The sequence below is a fragment of the Sphaerodactylus townsendi genome, linkage group LG01 (assembly GCF_021028975.2).
Source record: "Sphaerodactylus townsendi isolate TG3544 linkage group LG01, MPM_Stown_v2.3, whole genome shotgun sequence".
NCBI lineage: Eukaryota > Metazoa > Chordata > Lepidosauria > Squamata > Sphaerodactylidae > Sphaerodactylus > Sphaerodactylus townsendi.
Genome location: NC_059425.1, coordinates 155,557,636 through 155,575,745, shown reverse-complemented (window position 1 = coordinate 155,575,745; position 18,110 = coordinate 155,557,636). Strand labels below are relative to the sequence as shown.

The window sequence follows — 18,110 nt, the reverse complement described above, 5'->3', positions numbered from 1 at the left end:
CTTCCTGAGTTGGCCTTAGAAAGAACATTCTTTGTTGTGCTTTTTTTGATGACATTTTTTGATGTTAGGTGACCATTCTTTAGGTCATGCGGTATGATGGACCCTAGAAATTTAAAGGTCTCTACTGTTGATACTGTGTTGTCTAGTATTGTGAGAGGAGGTAGGATGGGAGGGTTTCTCCTGAAATCTACCACCATTTCTACGGTTTTAAGTGTGTTCAGTTCTAGATTGTTCCAGTGGCACCACGAGGCTAGTTGTTCAACCTCCCGTCTGTATGCGGTTTCATCGTTGTCTCGAATGAGACCAATCACTGTTGTATCATCTGCAAATTTCAGTATTTTAACAGATGGATCGTTTGAGATGCAGTCATTGGTATACAGAGAGAAGAGAAGTGGTGAAAGTACACAGCCTTGGGGGGCCCCTGTGCTCATTTTACAGGTGTCTGATGTAATTTTTTCCTAGCTTCACCTGCTGTTTCCTATCTGTTAGGAAGCTTGTGATCCACTTACAAATATGCTCAGGTACTGCTAGCTGATTTAGTTTGGTTAGAAGAATGTCCGGTCTGATAGTATTGAATGCTGAACTAAAGTCAACAAAGAGGACCCTTGCATAGGTCTTTGGCGATTCAAGATGCTGTAGGATATAGTGCAAAGCCATATTAACAGCATCATCTGTCGATCTATTTGCTTGGTATGCAAATTGCAAGGGGTCCAACAGTGGATCCGTGATGGTTTTCAAATGGTACATCACTAGCCTTTCAAAAGTTTTCATAACTACAGATGTTAGAGCAACTGGTCTGTAGTCGTTCAGTTCCTTGATGGAAGGCTTCTTCGGCACTGGGACGATAATCATGTTCCTGATAGTAGGACAGTGAGAGTCTACTTTTTGCAGGGTAGGGGACAAATCATTAAGAAAGAGGTAAAATAGTGTGGAGGCCAATACACACCCTGTTTAACCCCTCTTTCTGTTGGGATCTTGGGGGGGGGGGTACTTAACTTGACAAAAAGTGATGCTGTGGAGAGCTATTATCAGCGAAAGCAATCTTTTGTCTTTATCCAACCCCTTCAGTTTCCTCCATAGAAGATCTCTAGAAACAAAGTCAAAAGCTGCCTTAAGGTCAAGAAAAGCTACATAAAGTTTTGATTTGTTTTTCTTTGTATATTTATAGATCAGGATGTTCAGCAATGACACGAGGTAAAGGGCAGAGAGAAATGGAGGAATTTAGCTCTCCACCTGAGAGTAAACATTCCAAGATTGAGGACTTCTTTGCATCTAAAGCCAACAACAAAGCAGTTGATTTTACAATACCTATTTCAAATTGGTTTTCTCCCTTGACTTCTGATCATTTCTCTCAGAGTGGTGATAATACCAAGGAAACTTCCTCTAGTCTTAATCCATCTTGTAGCATTACTAACACTTCCACCTGCAACAAGCACTAACCATTGCCTCCTAGTGGTGGCAATGAAGAAGCTAATAAAAAACATCATGCAGACTGAGCGAGAGCTCTCTGCTTTCTGTAAGCTTACAGCTGTGACAGTGGATAATAGATATAAGGAGCTCAAAAACATCAATATCCAATTGAGCTCTTTCACTGCACAGATTGTCAACAAACTGGATGAAACCCAGAGCTTAAGATGTAAATGCAAGCTGCCTGCTAGTTCATCCCAGCACTCTCAGCTTGCCTCATATTTTGATTCCAATTTAGCAAGCAAGAATGGAAGCTCAGACAGTCTACAGCTAGTGCTGGAGTGCAACAAAGTGTGCCACCCCTCTATATAAACAGTGCTGTGCCAAAAAAAAAATCCTGTTCATCGTACTTCACTTGGTAGACTTTCTGTGAAACCAGGGATTGTTAGTTTTAATAAACAAATACACAGAGAAGCCTATCGTATTAAATAGTAGTCTAAGCTGACAGGGCAACATTTGCCTTCCTAAAGTTTTAAGTCACAGGAAATGATTATTTACAACCCCTTTGTGTACCTGATGCCCAGAAGGGACAAAAAAAAACAGAACTGTGGCAAGCATAAGCTTTCTAGAGGGTGAAAGCACTTCACTGGGACAGGATGGGAAAATTTATTTGGGTAAGAACCACGAAGGGCCTGTAAAACGGGGCTGTTCCACCGGGCTTTTTGGGGGGGGCAGTTGCTGATTGCCTCCCATGCCATTCCCCCCCCACACCATCATCAATGGCTGCCATGTGCTGTGCCTGGTCCCCTCCCAGGGAATAGGAGGTTTCTTTCGGGTTGACATCTAATGTTAGGTTTTTCTCTGTTTTGTTGAAGTTTCTCTGTTTTGTTGAAGTTGTCTGATAAGATAAGCTGTCTGATAAGATGGGCCCAATTGAGTTTGAAATTGACTTAAGATCTACTAAAGTGCTTCAAACTGACTCAACCACAAAGCCCAAAGAGAAAACGTGGGCGCAGGAGCTGGCTGAACTTTCAGCTCCAATGGATAATAATTGCCCCTCTGTGGATAGTTACAGTAAAGATCTTCAGGACTCTCCGGTGACCTTGTCTCCTTCACTGATGCCAGCTAATTTAGTACAAGAGGCCCTTGCTGACTTCAGATTACTATCATCGGAGGAACAGAAATATGTGGTTGATAGACTGGAAGGAACTAGATTAAAATTCATTAATATCATGAAGGCTCCTGATGGGCTGAATTTAGATAAGGAAGTGTCTTGTTCAAACGCAAACCGGTCTCCAAGTTCATCAAATCCTCCTGCTGTCTCTCCAGATACTGTATTTGAGCTTCCAACAAAGGCTATTGTCCATCATATGAGTCATGCTAGGTCTGACACAATTTTGTCTCCGGCATCAGCTAATTTGGTTAATTTAAAAAATGGTTGTATTCAACAAAATGTAACTGATATTGTGTCCCTAGGTGATGGTAATTGACTGAGAAATTCCCCAAGTATTGAATTCCTCTCCTGGAATGTTGCTGGTTGGAGCAGGAGGAGTATCAATCCTGGTTTTATTTCCTATTTGAGAAAATTTGATTTGATCCTACTTCAAGAAACTTGGGCATCTACTGATATAACCCTTAATGGTTATCACTCACACTGCCTTAGCGCTTCTAGAGTAAAAAAATATGGACACCCTTCCGGGGGTTTAACTATTCTAGTTTTCAAATATATCAACTTCACAGTTTTACCAAGCTGTCCCCCTGTAGCACAAACCATCAAAATTCACCTAGGAAAGTCTTCTTGGATCATAGTAAATGTTTATATCCCCACAAGCTTAACTCATGGTATGCTGTTGAGAACTTGGGAAAATTTCATTACTTACGTTGAAGATCTGGCAAACAACTTTCCCTCTATTGAAATAATTTTGGCTGGTGATTTTAATGCTAGAGTGGGCAACTGTGTGTACTCTTTATTGGACAGTGTGACCTGTGACTCTGAAGTAATACAATTTTTATTTACTCCTGCAGTTCGGCAATCAAAAGATCAAATCAGTAATTTTGCAGGTCTTAATTTAGCCAAATATGCTATGCGTTTCAACAAACTTTGGTTAAATGGTTTGAGAAAGTTCTCTAATGCAGATGGCTTTACTTTTATGTCAGCCAATGGTTGTAGTGTGATAGATTATGTCCTTGTTTCCCCTCAACTTTTAGGTTCAATTTCCCAGTTTGTTGTCGATGATTATGCCTTGAGTGACCATCTCCCTTTAGTGTTTTCTCTTTCTGTTGAGTCTGCCACAAATCCTGAATCCTTCAACAATGATCTACATTTTTGTTTGAAGTGGTCATCACAAACTGAGGCCACTTTTAAAGCTTTTATAAAATTGCCTTTTATTTCCCATTTAAAATCGGGTATAATTAAAGCAAACAGTCCAGGAGTGGGGATAGAGCTGTTTGACAACTTAATTACCCAATTGACAAATTCTTTGATAAGCAAAGACCATCCCAGAGGAGATACAAGAAGTTCAAAAAATTCCTGGTTTGACAAGGAATGTATTAAAATTAACCAACAAATAAGGTCCCTATGTAGGAGATTCAGAATATCTAATTCCAACACGGATCTTGCTAGTCTTCAGAACCTAAAGCGCTGTCTCCAACATTGCATACAACAGAAGCAGCAATATCTAGCGGAACTTAAATGGAACCAACTTTTACACGCGACCGCAACAAATAATTCCAAGCAGTTCTGGTATCTAATTAATGGACCGTGTAATGTGAGCCTGACATCATCCTCATCAATTTCCCCACTTAATTGGCATAGCTACTTTTCTAACCTTTTCTATGCTGATGAGTTGGAAACCCCGTGCCCAGTGGTAGACCCTCTTGAATTGCCTGACTGGCCCCCTGTCTCAGTACAGGAAATTGCTGATCTGATAAGTGGCCTAAAGAATGGGAAAGCGGCTGGTCCAGATTCAGTTATCCCGGAGATTTTGAAATCAGATCTGGAGTGGTGGACCCCTCTCCTGGCAGCAGTGTTTACCATAATTAATAACACAGGTGTTATCCCAAACAGCTGGCGATTAGCCGTATTAGTACCAATCTACAAAAAGGGAGACCCTACTGATCCTTCCAATTACCGGCCAGTTAGTCTACTATCGGTAATTGGAAAGCTCTATTCAAAATTATTATTGATTAGATTGCAAACTTGGCTGGATCAAACTAAAAACATTGGACCTGAGCAAGCAGGATTTTGTAGAAATAAGTCAACCTTGGATCACTGTTTAGTACTCTCTCATCTGGTAAATAAGTATGCTACTACAAAGGCTTCTAAAATATTTGCTGCTTTTATTGACCTAAAAGGAGCCTTTGATACCGTGACAAGAAATCTCCTGTGGGACAAGATGAGGTCATTGACTGTTGACCCCAGACTTCTATTCCTGATCAAACAATTGTATACCAACACTGTTTGTCAAGTTAGATGCTCTGGGGAAGGTCAGTTAACCAGCAGAATTAGTACTCCTCGTGGGGTTAAACAAGGTTGCATACTGGCTCCTACTTTATTCAATTTATTCCTCAATGATTTACCTCATGCTTTGGTGTCTGTGAATGGGCATAGTCCTAAATTACATCTTACCCATGTTCCTTTAATGTTGTATGCAGACGATGCAGTGTTACTGTCCTTGTCCAGTATTGGCCTTAAACGCCTAATGTACAGTTTTGCTAATTATTGCGAAGAGAACAGACTGGAAATTAACTATGCTAAAACTAAAGTTCTCATTTTTGCTAAGAGTTGGAAGCCCACGTCCTGGCGAATTAAGGGCCACAAAATTGAGCAGGTCAAATATTTCCGATACCTTGGCATTTACTATAGGTATAATTTGTCATGGTCCTCACAGCGACTAGCAGTAACTACCTCGGCACATACCAACATGACAGCAATATATCGCTTTTTTTTACAGTAAAGGCAATCAATACATTCCTGCGGCTTTGAAGGTTTTTGAGGCTAGGATTGGCTCCTTGCTACTGTACGGTTCCCCCATTTGGATTTCGGCAATAAATAAATCATTTAATTTATTACATTCCAAATTCCTTCAGAAACTAATGGGGCTCCCTAGATGTGTGCCTTATGCTGCGTTGTGCATTGAGATGGGCCAAACAACTCTAGAAACCTTGGCATGGATAAGGGCCATAAAATATTGGCTGCATATACATTTTCTAGTGGGATCCAATAGCTATATTCCCTCTCTGTTATCAGATCACTTTATTTCAGAATGGTATACTTGGATCTTTAGAAAGGTTGAAGCTATTGGTTTCCCCTTGGAATCACTCCTTATGCTCACAAAGGTGGAAGCCTTCAGACTAGTTAAGAATAGGCTCTTGGATCTTGATTTTCATAATTTGACTCATGCTGCCAAGACAACCTGTTCTCCGACTACATTATTAATCCCATGCGAGCGTGGAATTATGGCAGCATATCTTCGTCTGCTGATTAATCCCACCCAGAGGAGAGCCTTGGCTACTGCAAGATGTAATGTGCTGCCATCAGCTCTGCTGGAGGGAAGATTTAAGATTTAAGAATATGGAACGTTCTAAAAGAGTTTGTTCATGTGATAGGACTACGGTTGAAACACTTGACCATTCTTTGTTTCTATGCCCTAAATACAATAAGATACGCATGAAATACATGAATTCCATTTTCTTGAAATGTTCTCAGTGGCATGAGTGTTATAAGATACCCAATCTCCTGAACAGCTCTGATGTGCTCTTTTGTGAAACTGTTGCAAATTTTATACTGGAAATTAGTAATTTTAGCAATCTTAACTGTATTTCTTAACCTTGTTTTGTTTTAAAATTTTGTCCTGTTTTATATGCCAATAAAGGCTTGTGTTGTTGATATAATTGAACGTGTTTTAATGATTGTGATTTTAATTGTTATTTTTTATCTTCTGTTTACTGTTGGGAGCCCTTCAGGGTGGGCGGTATAACAAGTGGAACAAATAAATAAATAAATAAACACTTGTGTGAACATGCATTTGAGTAGCCCTATGAATCGGTCATTAACCTTGGCAACTTTTTTTATAGGTATGTTCACAGTATTGCTGTAACTGCTTTTCTTTTCTTTAGTATCATAATGCAGAGTGTTTTCTCATCTTCTGTAAGAGAATCAATGCGAGCTCATTGCTATGGTTCAGCACTTCACATTTTAAAAACTAAATGGATTTAGTTGGAGCAGTATTTATTGATCAAGCATTCTGTTCTGTCATTAAACATTGACAAAAGTAATGTAGATGTAATAATCCTCTCTCTCTGACTAAAAGCATATTGGCTAATTTGATATGAGGTAAGCCTTCTCCCCTTAAATCAAATTTGCAGTTTTAAAAACTAATTTAATCTGTTTGAAAAGGTCTTACTTGATACATGCTTCCAAGCTTCTATTAGCTTTTAAAACTAACTTATTTTTATATGTTTGGTGTCTTTTAAATGTAAATCTTTAGTATTCCACTCATTACATACTTCTTTGTGCTAGAAAAATAGCCTGACTTACTTCAAAACCAGGAACCCGCAAGGACTTGTGGAAGGCATCTCAGTTTCTCCTCTACCATTATTTCCTTTCCCTTTCTTGAAAGCCTTTTTCTGGCTTTTTATTGTCCTTCTAGGGTTGCCAACCTCCAGGTAAGGACTGGAGATCTCCTGGAATCCACTGGCGTAATGCCCATTGGGCAAGGTGGGCAGCTGCCCAGGGCATCACCTTGTGGGGGGCATCAAAATGCTGGGTTCGCTTTTGGGTATTTTAGTGGTTTTCCATTTTTGGCCTTCAGGGGGCGCAGTTTTTAGGCTAGCGGCAACAAAATTACAGCGTATCATCAGGAGGCTGTCCTTATGATACCCCCCAAGTTTGGTGAGGTTTGGTTCAGGGATTCCAAAGTTATGGACTCCCAAAGGGGGTGCCCCTATACCCCATTGTTTCCAATGGGAGCTAATAGGAGATGGGGGCTACAGTTTTGAGGGTCCATAACTTTGGCTCCCCTGAACCAAACTGCACCAAACCTGGGGGGGGGTATCATTAGGGAAGTCTCCTTATGAGACCCTGAAAGTTTTGAGACTGTGCCTTCAGAAATGTGCCCCCCAGCCTGCAACCCCCATTGACAGCAATGCAGAAAACTCAATGCAGAACAAAGATTCTTGGGCAAATTTCGGGATGTTCTTGCAGGGAGGGCATTCTTGGACGTATCAGCACCAAAATTTCAGGTTATCATCTGGAGACTGTCATGATAGCACCCCCAAGGTTTGGTTCAGGGGGGCCAAAGTTATGGACCCTCAAAAGGGTAGCCCCCATCTCCTTAGCAAAGAATAACTTTGGACTCCTTGAACCAAACCTCACCAAACTTGGGGAGTAGCATAAGGACAGTCTACTGATGCTGAAATTTTGGTGCTGATATATCTAAAAATGCACCCCCTGCAGGCACCAATGTCCTGGTGCAAAAGAAAATTTGGTCGTGGTGGAGTGGCTGCCCATGGGGTGGGGGGGCATCCAACTCAGGTTTTGCCCAGGGCTACAGTTTGCCCAGGGCTGCCTCGTTACACCCCTGCTGGAATCACAACAGAACTCCCAACTACAGAGATCAGTTCCTTCCAAGGTTGCCAGCTCCAGCTTTGGAAATTCCTGGAGATTTGGTGGTGGAGCCTTGGGAAGGAAAGTTTTGAGAAAAGAAGCAACCTCAGCAGGTCACAGTGCTAGCCTCAAACAGAGCCAGGGAATTTTTGGCCCTGGCTGTGGCCTGGTGGAATTCTATCAGCTAACACCAGGGTTCTGCAGAACCTCAATAAGTTCTGCTGGACCTGCCAAATTCAGATGTTCCACTATGCCTTTGGTTGAGGCAACGACAGTTTGTTTCATCTTGCTGGTCTCTCGATCTACCCCTCCTCTTTCTCCTTCCTGATCAGTTTATTATCTATAGAGGATGGGAAAGAGGACAATTTTTTTTTGGCTAATGTGGTTTTTTTAAGGCTAATTTTAGACTAATTTAGGCCAATTTATTTCTGGTATGATAAACCATTATCACCATCTTAAGAAATCTTAGAGTAGGAATTGAAATGTTATTGTTTTAGTTGATTGCCATGTCTTATGGAATTTTGTATAGTGTTTTATTACATATGTGAGCTGCCCTGAGTCTGGTTTAGCTGGGAAAGGATGGAATAGCAAAATAATCAGTAAATAACATACACTCCACCTTCCAAAGCAGCTATTGTTTTCCAGGGTAAGTGATTTGCTATAACTCCATATGACATCCATCCCCCACCTGTAAGTTGGCCACCCTAGTTCTCCAGTAGGAGATGGCTGCTTTGGAGACTGGAGTGTATGACATTGTGAGGTGGCTCCTCTCCTCAAGCCCCATCCTCCCTGGGCTCCATCTCTCAAATCTTTAGGAATTTCCAATCTGGAGTTGGCAATCTTACCTTCTTCAAACCCAACAGCCAACTTAACTTTATTGGCCTACTTATCTTAAGATTTCCTTCTTACTCCCTCTCCCCAATAGCCTCTGTCCAGGAGAACTGTGGCCCAGTTGTATGCTGCTGGCCATTGGATAGGCCACTTGCATGGCAAGGATCCTCCAAGGACTTGTGGTGTGACACCTAATTTTGCCCTGTATCCAGTGGTGGGATTCAGCAGGTTCGCATCGGCAGAATCGGTTGTCAAAATGGTGCTTGAAATCAACCAGTGGTTAAATCATTTAAATCCCACCACTGGAACCGGTTGTTAAATTATTTGAATCCCACCACTGACTGTATCCCTTCCCCACACCATTTCTTTGTTCCCTCCTTCTGGCAATCCCTATACTCTCTCCTTTTCCTGCCTTATTGTCTCCTTTTCAATCATTCACCAACATACCTGTTATCTGTCTCCCATCTTCAACTACATTTACTATTTGATTATTTCATTTATACCCCACCTTTCTCCATAGTGGTAACCAAAGCAATTTATATCACTGTTCTCTCCTCCTTTTAATCTGTACCACAATCCTGTGAGTGAGATTGGGCTGAAAGTAAGCTTCTGTAATAAGATGTGGATTAAAACATGGATCTCCCAGATTCTGCTCTGAAGCTCTAACTGCTTCACCAGACCAGCCTTCATAAAGGGGCTGCTGTCGAACAGTAGCAAGCAAGCTAGCCGAATCATGCAAATTGGTATCAAGTCATAGAGAGGTTGCTAGAGATCTCCCAGAATTTCAATTGAACTCCAGATGGCAAAGACCTGTCTCCTTGAAGAAAAATGCTGCTTTGAAGGGTGAACTCTGTGACATTATATTAGACTGTGGTCTCTCCCCTCCCCAATCCTGCTCTCCTCAGATTCCACCAGGAAATCTCCAGGAATTTCCCAACCTGAAGCTGGCAATTCTAGTTCAGGTCTGGCCCAAATGAGTCCTTTATTAAAGACCAAAATAGGTCTGGAAAAGATCCTGCCCTCTCCCCCTGTCTTTTTATTGACAGGAACCCAGGCTGCAATATAGTGGTTACCTAGCAACAGTCACTGAGGAAATTTGTTTCCTAAAGCCATATGCACTATTGTCACCATTTTTGGATTTTACCCCGCCCCTTTTTAATTTTATTTTTTAGATTTCAGATTTTTCTGAATATTTTGCCGCCCTTTTGGGTTTGTAGAAAGATCTGTCTTGCCCAATCACAGTTCCAGGCAATGGATTTAAGTATTCCAGATTCGGCTGACTTCACTATTAGTATATAGACAAGGGTGGACCCAAAAGAAACTTGCAGACAGAGTGCATGCCCTTACTTCTTTCCCTCTTTTCCCTTTAACAATTTTTCACCTCTTTCTCCCCCTCCCCTTATTTGCCAATCTTCTCCCTATGCATATGTCTTTTGGCTCCCCCACCCCTTCTCCATCAATCTACCTCTCTGTCAACCTATCCCCTATTTCTCCCAAAACCCTTATCTTACAACTTACACCATCACTTTCCCCCCTCACTCCTTCTCCCTGAGATGACCCCTCCACTTATCTGTTTACTTTACTCCAGTCTCTCCCCCAATTTTTTTACATCAGTCTATTCTTTGTAGCTCTCCCTATCTACTGCCATCCTTGGCACCTCACTCCCACTCCACTCTTGCTGCTCTCCTTGCCTACTCCTGCCCTTGGAGCTCCTCTCACCTCCCACCCTTGCTGGTTGTCCCTACTAGTCTTGCTGGCTTGGCAGGGACAGCTGCAAGGACTTCCCTCTCAGCTTAGTAGAGGATCCTGAAAGGCTTGCAGGAGGGGGAATCCCATCTCCCACCCCCACATTCTCACTGAGCCTGCCACAGCTCCCAGAATGCACCACTCCCAGAACGCACCACTGTAGGTACAGGTTTAGGACATTTGTTTCACTTAAAAAAACCCTGGTTTCAACAGTGTTTTATAGATTACTTTGCCCAAATATGCAAGATTAAAAAATAGAAGTAAAATCTTTCAGCTTCCTAAAGTTATACCATAGTGATATTTTTAACAGAAAAGACACTCCGGTTTTGTTTTCTGTTTTCCTCTTACCTTTGTTTTATTGTCAAAGCAAGTGAATCCCAAAGTAAAGTCCACCATGAAACATAAGCTTTCTCCTTGCCAGCTACACATATAGGTTTTAGACTGGAAAAAAGAATAATGAATAAATGCATTTTATGGGAAGCCGTTAACGTATTTTTTACTTTGACTGACATTCTCCAAGCAAATATGAGCAAGATCAAATGACATTAGTTCATAGTGCCTTACATTTAACCCAATGAAAGTTGCAACTCCAGGCATGTTAAACTGGCAGTTAGCCCCTCTGAAACAAATGAGACATGTTTCCAAATAAGCATGCATAGGAATGCAGTATAAAACTATGAGTGATATTAGACTATTTTTCTTCAAAAATAAAATAAACCAGCACTTATTCAAATCAATACATGAAACACATATAGAAAACAATAGAATTCACAACCAAAAATGTCTCCACATTTTATTTTATTTATGCTATTTTAGTGCAACATTCTCACAAATTTGGATTACAAATCAAATTAAAACAACAAGAGGATACTGTAGTCATTTTCTTGCATTTCTGCTTGCATAACAGCTCCAGTGCAAGTAGAAACTTTGTGCTGGGTCCAGCCTTAAATTTTTAGTAAAATTTTGATTGAAAGAAATCAACACCTTTTTCTTCAGTTGCCATGAGCCCTTCAGCCTATTCACAAAACTGGCATGACTTCATTCTCACAACCACTGATGAAACAGATGACCTCCAAGAGTTCTAGAATTACCCATTCAAAGAAACAAAACATTTATTTTATTTATTTTTACATTTATACCCTGCCCTACCCCCAAAGGGCTCAGGGCAGCTTACAATGGCATAAAACCTAAAATCATACATAAGATTCATAAAAAATGTGTAAATAACCATCAATAAATTCAAATAATAAAACCATTTTAAACAATCTAGCTAAAAAAACCCAGATGGCAAGACATATTGTTTCTCCCACAGGAGGCCCAGGGGAGATATCGAAATCGGTACCATAATTGCCCCAAAGATCAAATCCAGAGTGTGGCCTCCTTGATGAGTGGTGCCCTCAATGTTCATGAGGGAGAGACCTAGCATCACCATGGATGATACTAGATCCACAGCCACTAAAGATGAGGTTGAGTCGACATGGACATTGAAGTCCCCAAACACAATAAGTTTGGGAAACCTCAGTGCCCCCTCTGACACGACCTCCAGGAGCAGTGGCAGACTGTCAGTCAGTGCACTAGGTGACCGATAAACCAACAAGGCAGCCAGTCTCTCTTCCGAGTCCCAGTGGAGGCCTAAACACTCTATACTGGTGATCGGCGGGACAGGGAGTTCTACATCAAATCAAGCCGGAAATTTCCCTAGAGGATAAAATGACTAAACTTTGGTGACATAATGAGATTTAAGTCGTCAGAAAAGTCAATAATGCTAAGAAAGGAAAAAAGGAAGACCCAAAATGAAAGAATCCATGTCTCTCAGCTTGCAAGACCTGAACAAGGCTGTTCATAATAAGACATTCTGGAGGACACTGATTCACAGGGTCCCCATGAGTCTGAAGCAACATGATGGCACCTAACATACACATGAGCATCATGACTCTATTAACTGAATGGGGTTTTTTTTTAAGTTGCATTCAAGGGTTTTAAAGGAAAGAGACATTATTTCAGACGTATTCTGCCATGGCCTTTCTCTGCATTGCAACCCGGGGTTTCCTTGGTAGTCTCCCATGCAAATCCTAACCAGGGCTGGACCTGCTTATGTTCCAAGATCTAATGCGATTGGCTTGCTTAGGCTACCCAGTGCAGTTGTGCTATAAGAATGGACCTGAACAGCCTGAGCCTCAGGAATAGCGAGTGCCTCAGGACTGCAAAACAACCACAAAGCAATTTGTCTGTTTCCATGTACAACTGCAGTATCCAAGAGCCTGAGAACTTCCCCAACAGAACAAGTAACTGAACTGGGGCTAAGAAAGAAATACAGATATGACATCTCGGATTGGTTGTAACAAGTTATATGAGCTACATATTTTGTAACAACTGTCTGATAACAATCTTGATCCTTTTATCTCCCTGCTTCCTTTTAAACCTATCCAATTTTATGTAGCATCATTTTTTCCCCTTTCTTCGCTGCCTTGTTAACCAAGATGATACTTCAGTCTGAATTATAATTGGGGAGTTAATGATGTAGCACAGCTATCCTGCCTGCCACTTAAAATGTTAATTCACTGCCATCTTAAGTCTGGATGAAAATGTTTAAGGTGCACAGTAACTCTTCCTCTTCCTCTCCCTGTCTGTCTGTCTGTCTGTCTGTCTGTCTGTCTGTCTGTCTGTCTGTCTGTCTCCGCACTTAAAAATACTGAAACTCCACATTTATGAGACTCTTTGATTAAATCTGCTGAGGAATTAATGCTCCATGATCTTATTACAATTTCTGGATATGATGCTGATTCAAAATGCAAATAAGCTGATATGTATATTGAAGAGTTATCAGTAAACTACTAGTATATTGCTACCAGAACTGGAATGATTTTAAATGATGTGGACTGCTGCATCATTTGCAAAAACTTGAGCTCATTCTGCACATGCAGAATAATGCACTTTCAAACTGCTTTAAGTGCTCTTTGAAGCTGTGCGGAATAGCAAAATCCACTTGCAAACAGTTGTGAAAGTGGTTTGAAAACGCATTATTTTGCATGTGCGGAAGGGGCCTTGGATTTTCTCACATAATCATGTTATACAGTGCAAATCATGTTATAAAGTTTGAATGTTATACATGTAATTTTAAAAATATTGAATTGATCAGATTTTTACAACATAATGTTCATCAATAACATAAAATAATTTTTCCAGAATCAGAGATCTTCTTTAAGCATTAGATTTAAGATATGTACCTTTTATCTTTGAACAAGAGTTCTAAGCTCAGGCAAATTTCAGAGCATAACTTAAAAAGCAAACAATCTCTGACAGCTTCTTTTAACTTTTCAGTCATGAAACCTACTTTAACCCAAACCTGCAGTATGCTGCAATGACAATTTACTGAAATGCTTTTTAAAAATATTACACAAATTTGAACTGAGGGAGAACTGGTGGGCTGAGCAGAGCACTTGTTACTGTAAATACTCGTGTATAAGTCGACCCGCATATAGGTTGAGGCACCTAATTTTACCACAGAAAACTGGGAAAATGTATTGACTCACATATAAGTCGAGGGTGGGAAATGCAGCAGCTACTGGTAAATTTCAAAAATAAAAATAGATACCAATAAAATCACATTAATTGAGGCATCAGTAGGTTAAGTGTTTTTGAATATTTGTTTCAACGAAAAACAGTAAACTAGCTCTGTAAGCCCTGATTCTCCCTTTAAATCCACTCAGAAGGGGGGGGTGACTTGAAGGGAGAATCTGGGGAAAATTTGAGGGTGCCTGTCATGGGAGGAATGTTTATGTTAGCAGTACCAACATTTCAGAGTATCTTTAGGAGACCCTCCTGATGATACCACCCAGTTTTGGTGAAGTTTGGTTCAGGGGGTCCAAAGTTATGGACCCTCAAAAGGGTAGCCCCGTCTACTATTAGCTTCCATTGGAAACAATGGGGGATGGGAGCACTCCCTTTGGGAATCCATAACTTTGGATCCCCTCAACCAAACATCACCAAACCTGGCTAGTATCAGCAAGAAATTATCCTGATGATACCACCCAGGTTTGGTGAAGTTTGGTTGAAGGGGTCCAAAGTTATGGACCCTCAAAATGTAGCCCCACCTAGTATTAGGTCCCGTTGGAAACAATGGGGGATGGGGGCATCCCCTTTGGGGGTCCATAACTTTGGACCCCTTGAACCAAACTTCACCAAACCTGGCTGGTATCATCAGGAGTGTCACCTGATGATACCCTGAAATTTTGGTGCCGCTAGTCTAAAAGCTGCGCCCCTGGTGGCTGACAAAGTAAAAACCCTAAAATATTTTTTAAAATATACCTCATTCGCGTATGTCGACGAGGGCTTTTTCAGCACAAAAAATGTGCTGAAAAAATCAACTTATATGCGAGTATATGCGGTAAGTGTTCTGGGCTTATCTCATTGTGGGATGTTTTTGAAGAAAGAAATATTGGTTGGGAAGGTTCATTTACCTTCTTTTCATCTCTCCAAAGGAGTTGGAAACCAAATATGACAGGTGAACCCTACAGACCTGAGTAGAAGCTGTGGGATTCTGATTTAGCAAGAACACTACAGTAACTGTGGCTTTAACTAGCCTTTAAGCCTAGTCTTCCCCTGTTGAATATTTGTCTTTTTACTTTTAATATAAACTTTGATATCTGACAATTTACAAATTGGTTGCAATGAAAACACTTCCTATTTCTTGTCTGTTGGGGCAAGAAATAGCAGTATTGAGCTCAAATGAGAGTGATTTAAAAAAAAACTTGCAGACTAACCAGAGGGCTTGATTATTTACTACAGTGCTTTGTTATAATTTATTGCAAGATTAAACTGTTTCTGAGTAGTTATATAATTCTGCTGGGTAAAGAAGATAGAGTAAAGAATGAGAGCAGCGACCAACAGATTGGGGAGGAAAGACCAGCAAGGGGAAAAATTATTTCTCCAAGACTATTTTTCAAAGATTTTAATTAACTCTGTGCCAAATTCTTTGGGGTCTGCTTGGTCACTGACATTATTTTGAATATCAGGGTTTGAATGAATGCTTGGTTGGATTTAATTAGCTCCCCCTCTCATTTTGTTTTTCTATTTTTTAATCAAAAACACTGCAAAAGGACAATTTTTTCTATTTCTCTCTCTGACTTTTCCTGGTGGATAAACTAATCACTTAAAATGTTTAGTAAATAAAGAGTTGAACTAGAAGAACCCAAAAGGACTACATAATACTTTCTTTGATTTACATGGATTACAATTTAAACAGTTAAAATAATGAATTGACTATGGAGGAGAAATGAGAAGGACCGAGGGCCATCTTGTGGAGCAACACTGCAGGAGAAGTTCATTTAATTAAAACAGACTCCAGTGCCATCTAGGGAAGTGCAAAGGAATTACAGATTAATAATATAGATGTACATTCTGAAAACTTATAACTAATATAACAATACTAACTTTTGTTTTTATGTTAATATTAATGCATTAACACACTAATTCCAGTATTTTAAACAATTATCTTTCTACTTATTTTAGTCTCCTTTCATTTTTATCATAGTTTTAATAAAATAACTTATTTTATTCAACATTTTTATTCCTTTATCTGTTTATTTCCCACTTTTACTTTTTTTCATTTCACTCCTTTTATGCTGTCTTATTTTTTACAGTTGTTTTACACTATTTTGAATTGTTATAAATTGAGAAGATAATTGATAATTAACTGGGGGTTTATCTGATTTGACTGAAACATTTTAATTATCTGCTGTACAAAATAGTTAATTTTCTGAAATGCATGCATCAACTAACTGAAATTATTATATTATCATATATGGAACACATGAAAAATGATGGTAGTACCAGAAAAGTAGATATATTGCCTTGTGTGCTATTGTACCATAGATCAATGACTGGAGCATTGATAGGGAAAAGAGATACTGATAGATTCATATGGAGATTAGATATTGTTGTTAGAAGAAAAAATTGTAAATGATTGTAAAGAGACAAAGAGTTTTTTTGAGATAAAGATTCAGGATGGTACCGATATGGAAGTTGTCTAGGATTCAAGCAAGGCTTATATTAAAGACCTATTAATCTCTCATACAGCCAGATTTAAAAAAACAGCAGATGAAAAAAAATCAGATATTGGAACAAGAAAAATAAAACAAAAGAAAGAACTGATGACTACACCTAATAAGAATATAAAATACCAACTGAAGGTACTAAAACAACAAGCTGAGTTGCAATTGATGGAGATGGGAGGAAAACTACTAAACATATTAAAACAGAAGCATTTTGAATAAACAACAAGACGGGTAAGTGGATAGCCTGGAAATTAAGGGAAAGATACCAGAAAAGATTCATAACTGGTATAAAGGAAGGGACTAAAGTGATACAGGAAGAAGGAAACATTAAAAACCATTTTCATAAATATAATGCTATGTTATATAAAAATAAGGAGATTGCTGAGGAAGTTAGGGAGTGATATTTGAAACAGCAACAAATAAAACAGATGTCCGAGGAACAGAAAGAACAATCAAATAAACATATAACAGCACAGGAGATATTAGAGACAATCAAGAAACTAAAAGAGGGGAGAACACCTGGACGAGATGGTTTTACAAATCTTTTCTATGAATGGTTCATGAAGGAAATTCTTAATCCATTTCTCCAGACAGTAAATGAAATTATAATTAATTACCACTACCTTGCAAAAGGCCAACATTACCCCTAGGGAGCAGCAGTGGTGTAGTGGTTAAGAGCAGGTGCATTCTAATCTGGAGGAACTGGGTTTGATTCCCCACTCTGCCGCTTGAGCTGTGGAGGCTTATCTGGGGAATTCAGATTAGCTTGTGCACTCCAACACATGCCAGCTGGGTGACCTTGGGCTAGTCACAGTTCTTCTGAGCTCTCTTGGCCCCACTCACATCACAGGGTGTTTGTTGGGAGTAGGGAAGGGAAAGGAGATTGTAAGCCCCTGTGAGTCTCCTATAGGAGAGAAAGGGGGGATATAAATCCAAACTCTTCTTCTTCTTCTTCTATCTAAAATGGAAAAGGAAGATCTAGAAGTTTCACATTTTAGGCCGATTTCACTTATAAATATAGATTACAAGATTTTTTCTGGTATAATCACCAATAGATTTAAAGAAATACTACTTTCTGTAATTCATATGGACCAATCAGGTTTTTTACTTGGAAGACATACTAAAGATAACTTTAAAATTATTTTGAGAACAACTGAGTATCACGAACAGAGGCCTGATAGACAGCTGGCTTTATTATTTTTAGATATGGAAAAAGTCTTTGATAGTATGGTTGGGAACTTTATGTTTAGAGTGTTTGACAAGATGGATTGTGGGCCTTCCTTTAAAATTTGGTTAAAGTAAATATGTAAAGATCAGTGGGCTGAAATAATAATTAATGGAGAGTATACTAACCATGTAAAATTGGCTGAGGAACTAGACGAGGATGCCCAATTTCCACATTTTTATTTATTACATCTTTAGAGATCTTAAATAGCCATGTTAAAAATGATGATGGTATATCA

General features: G+C 39.7%; 1 protein-coding gene across 6 annotated transcripts in view; it reads right to left on the bottom strand.

Annotated features, from left to right (window-relative positions):
* The window catches only part of SNTG2 (syntrophin gamma 2), a 354,452-nt gene that overhangs the window by 23,721 nt on the left and 312,621 nt on the right, over positions 1 to 18,110 (bottom strand). For all 6 annotated transcript variants that reach the window (XM_048497891.1, XM_048497919.1, XM_048497904.1 and 3 more), the window contains one exon: positions 10,940 to 11,032. In XM_048497891.1, the coding sequence (XP_048353848.1) occupies positions 10,940 to 11,032 (93 nt within the window). The remainder of the gene's footprint in view (positions 1 to 10,939; positions 11,033 to 18,110) is intronic.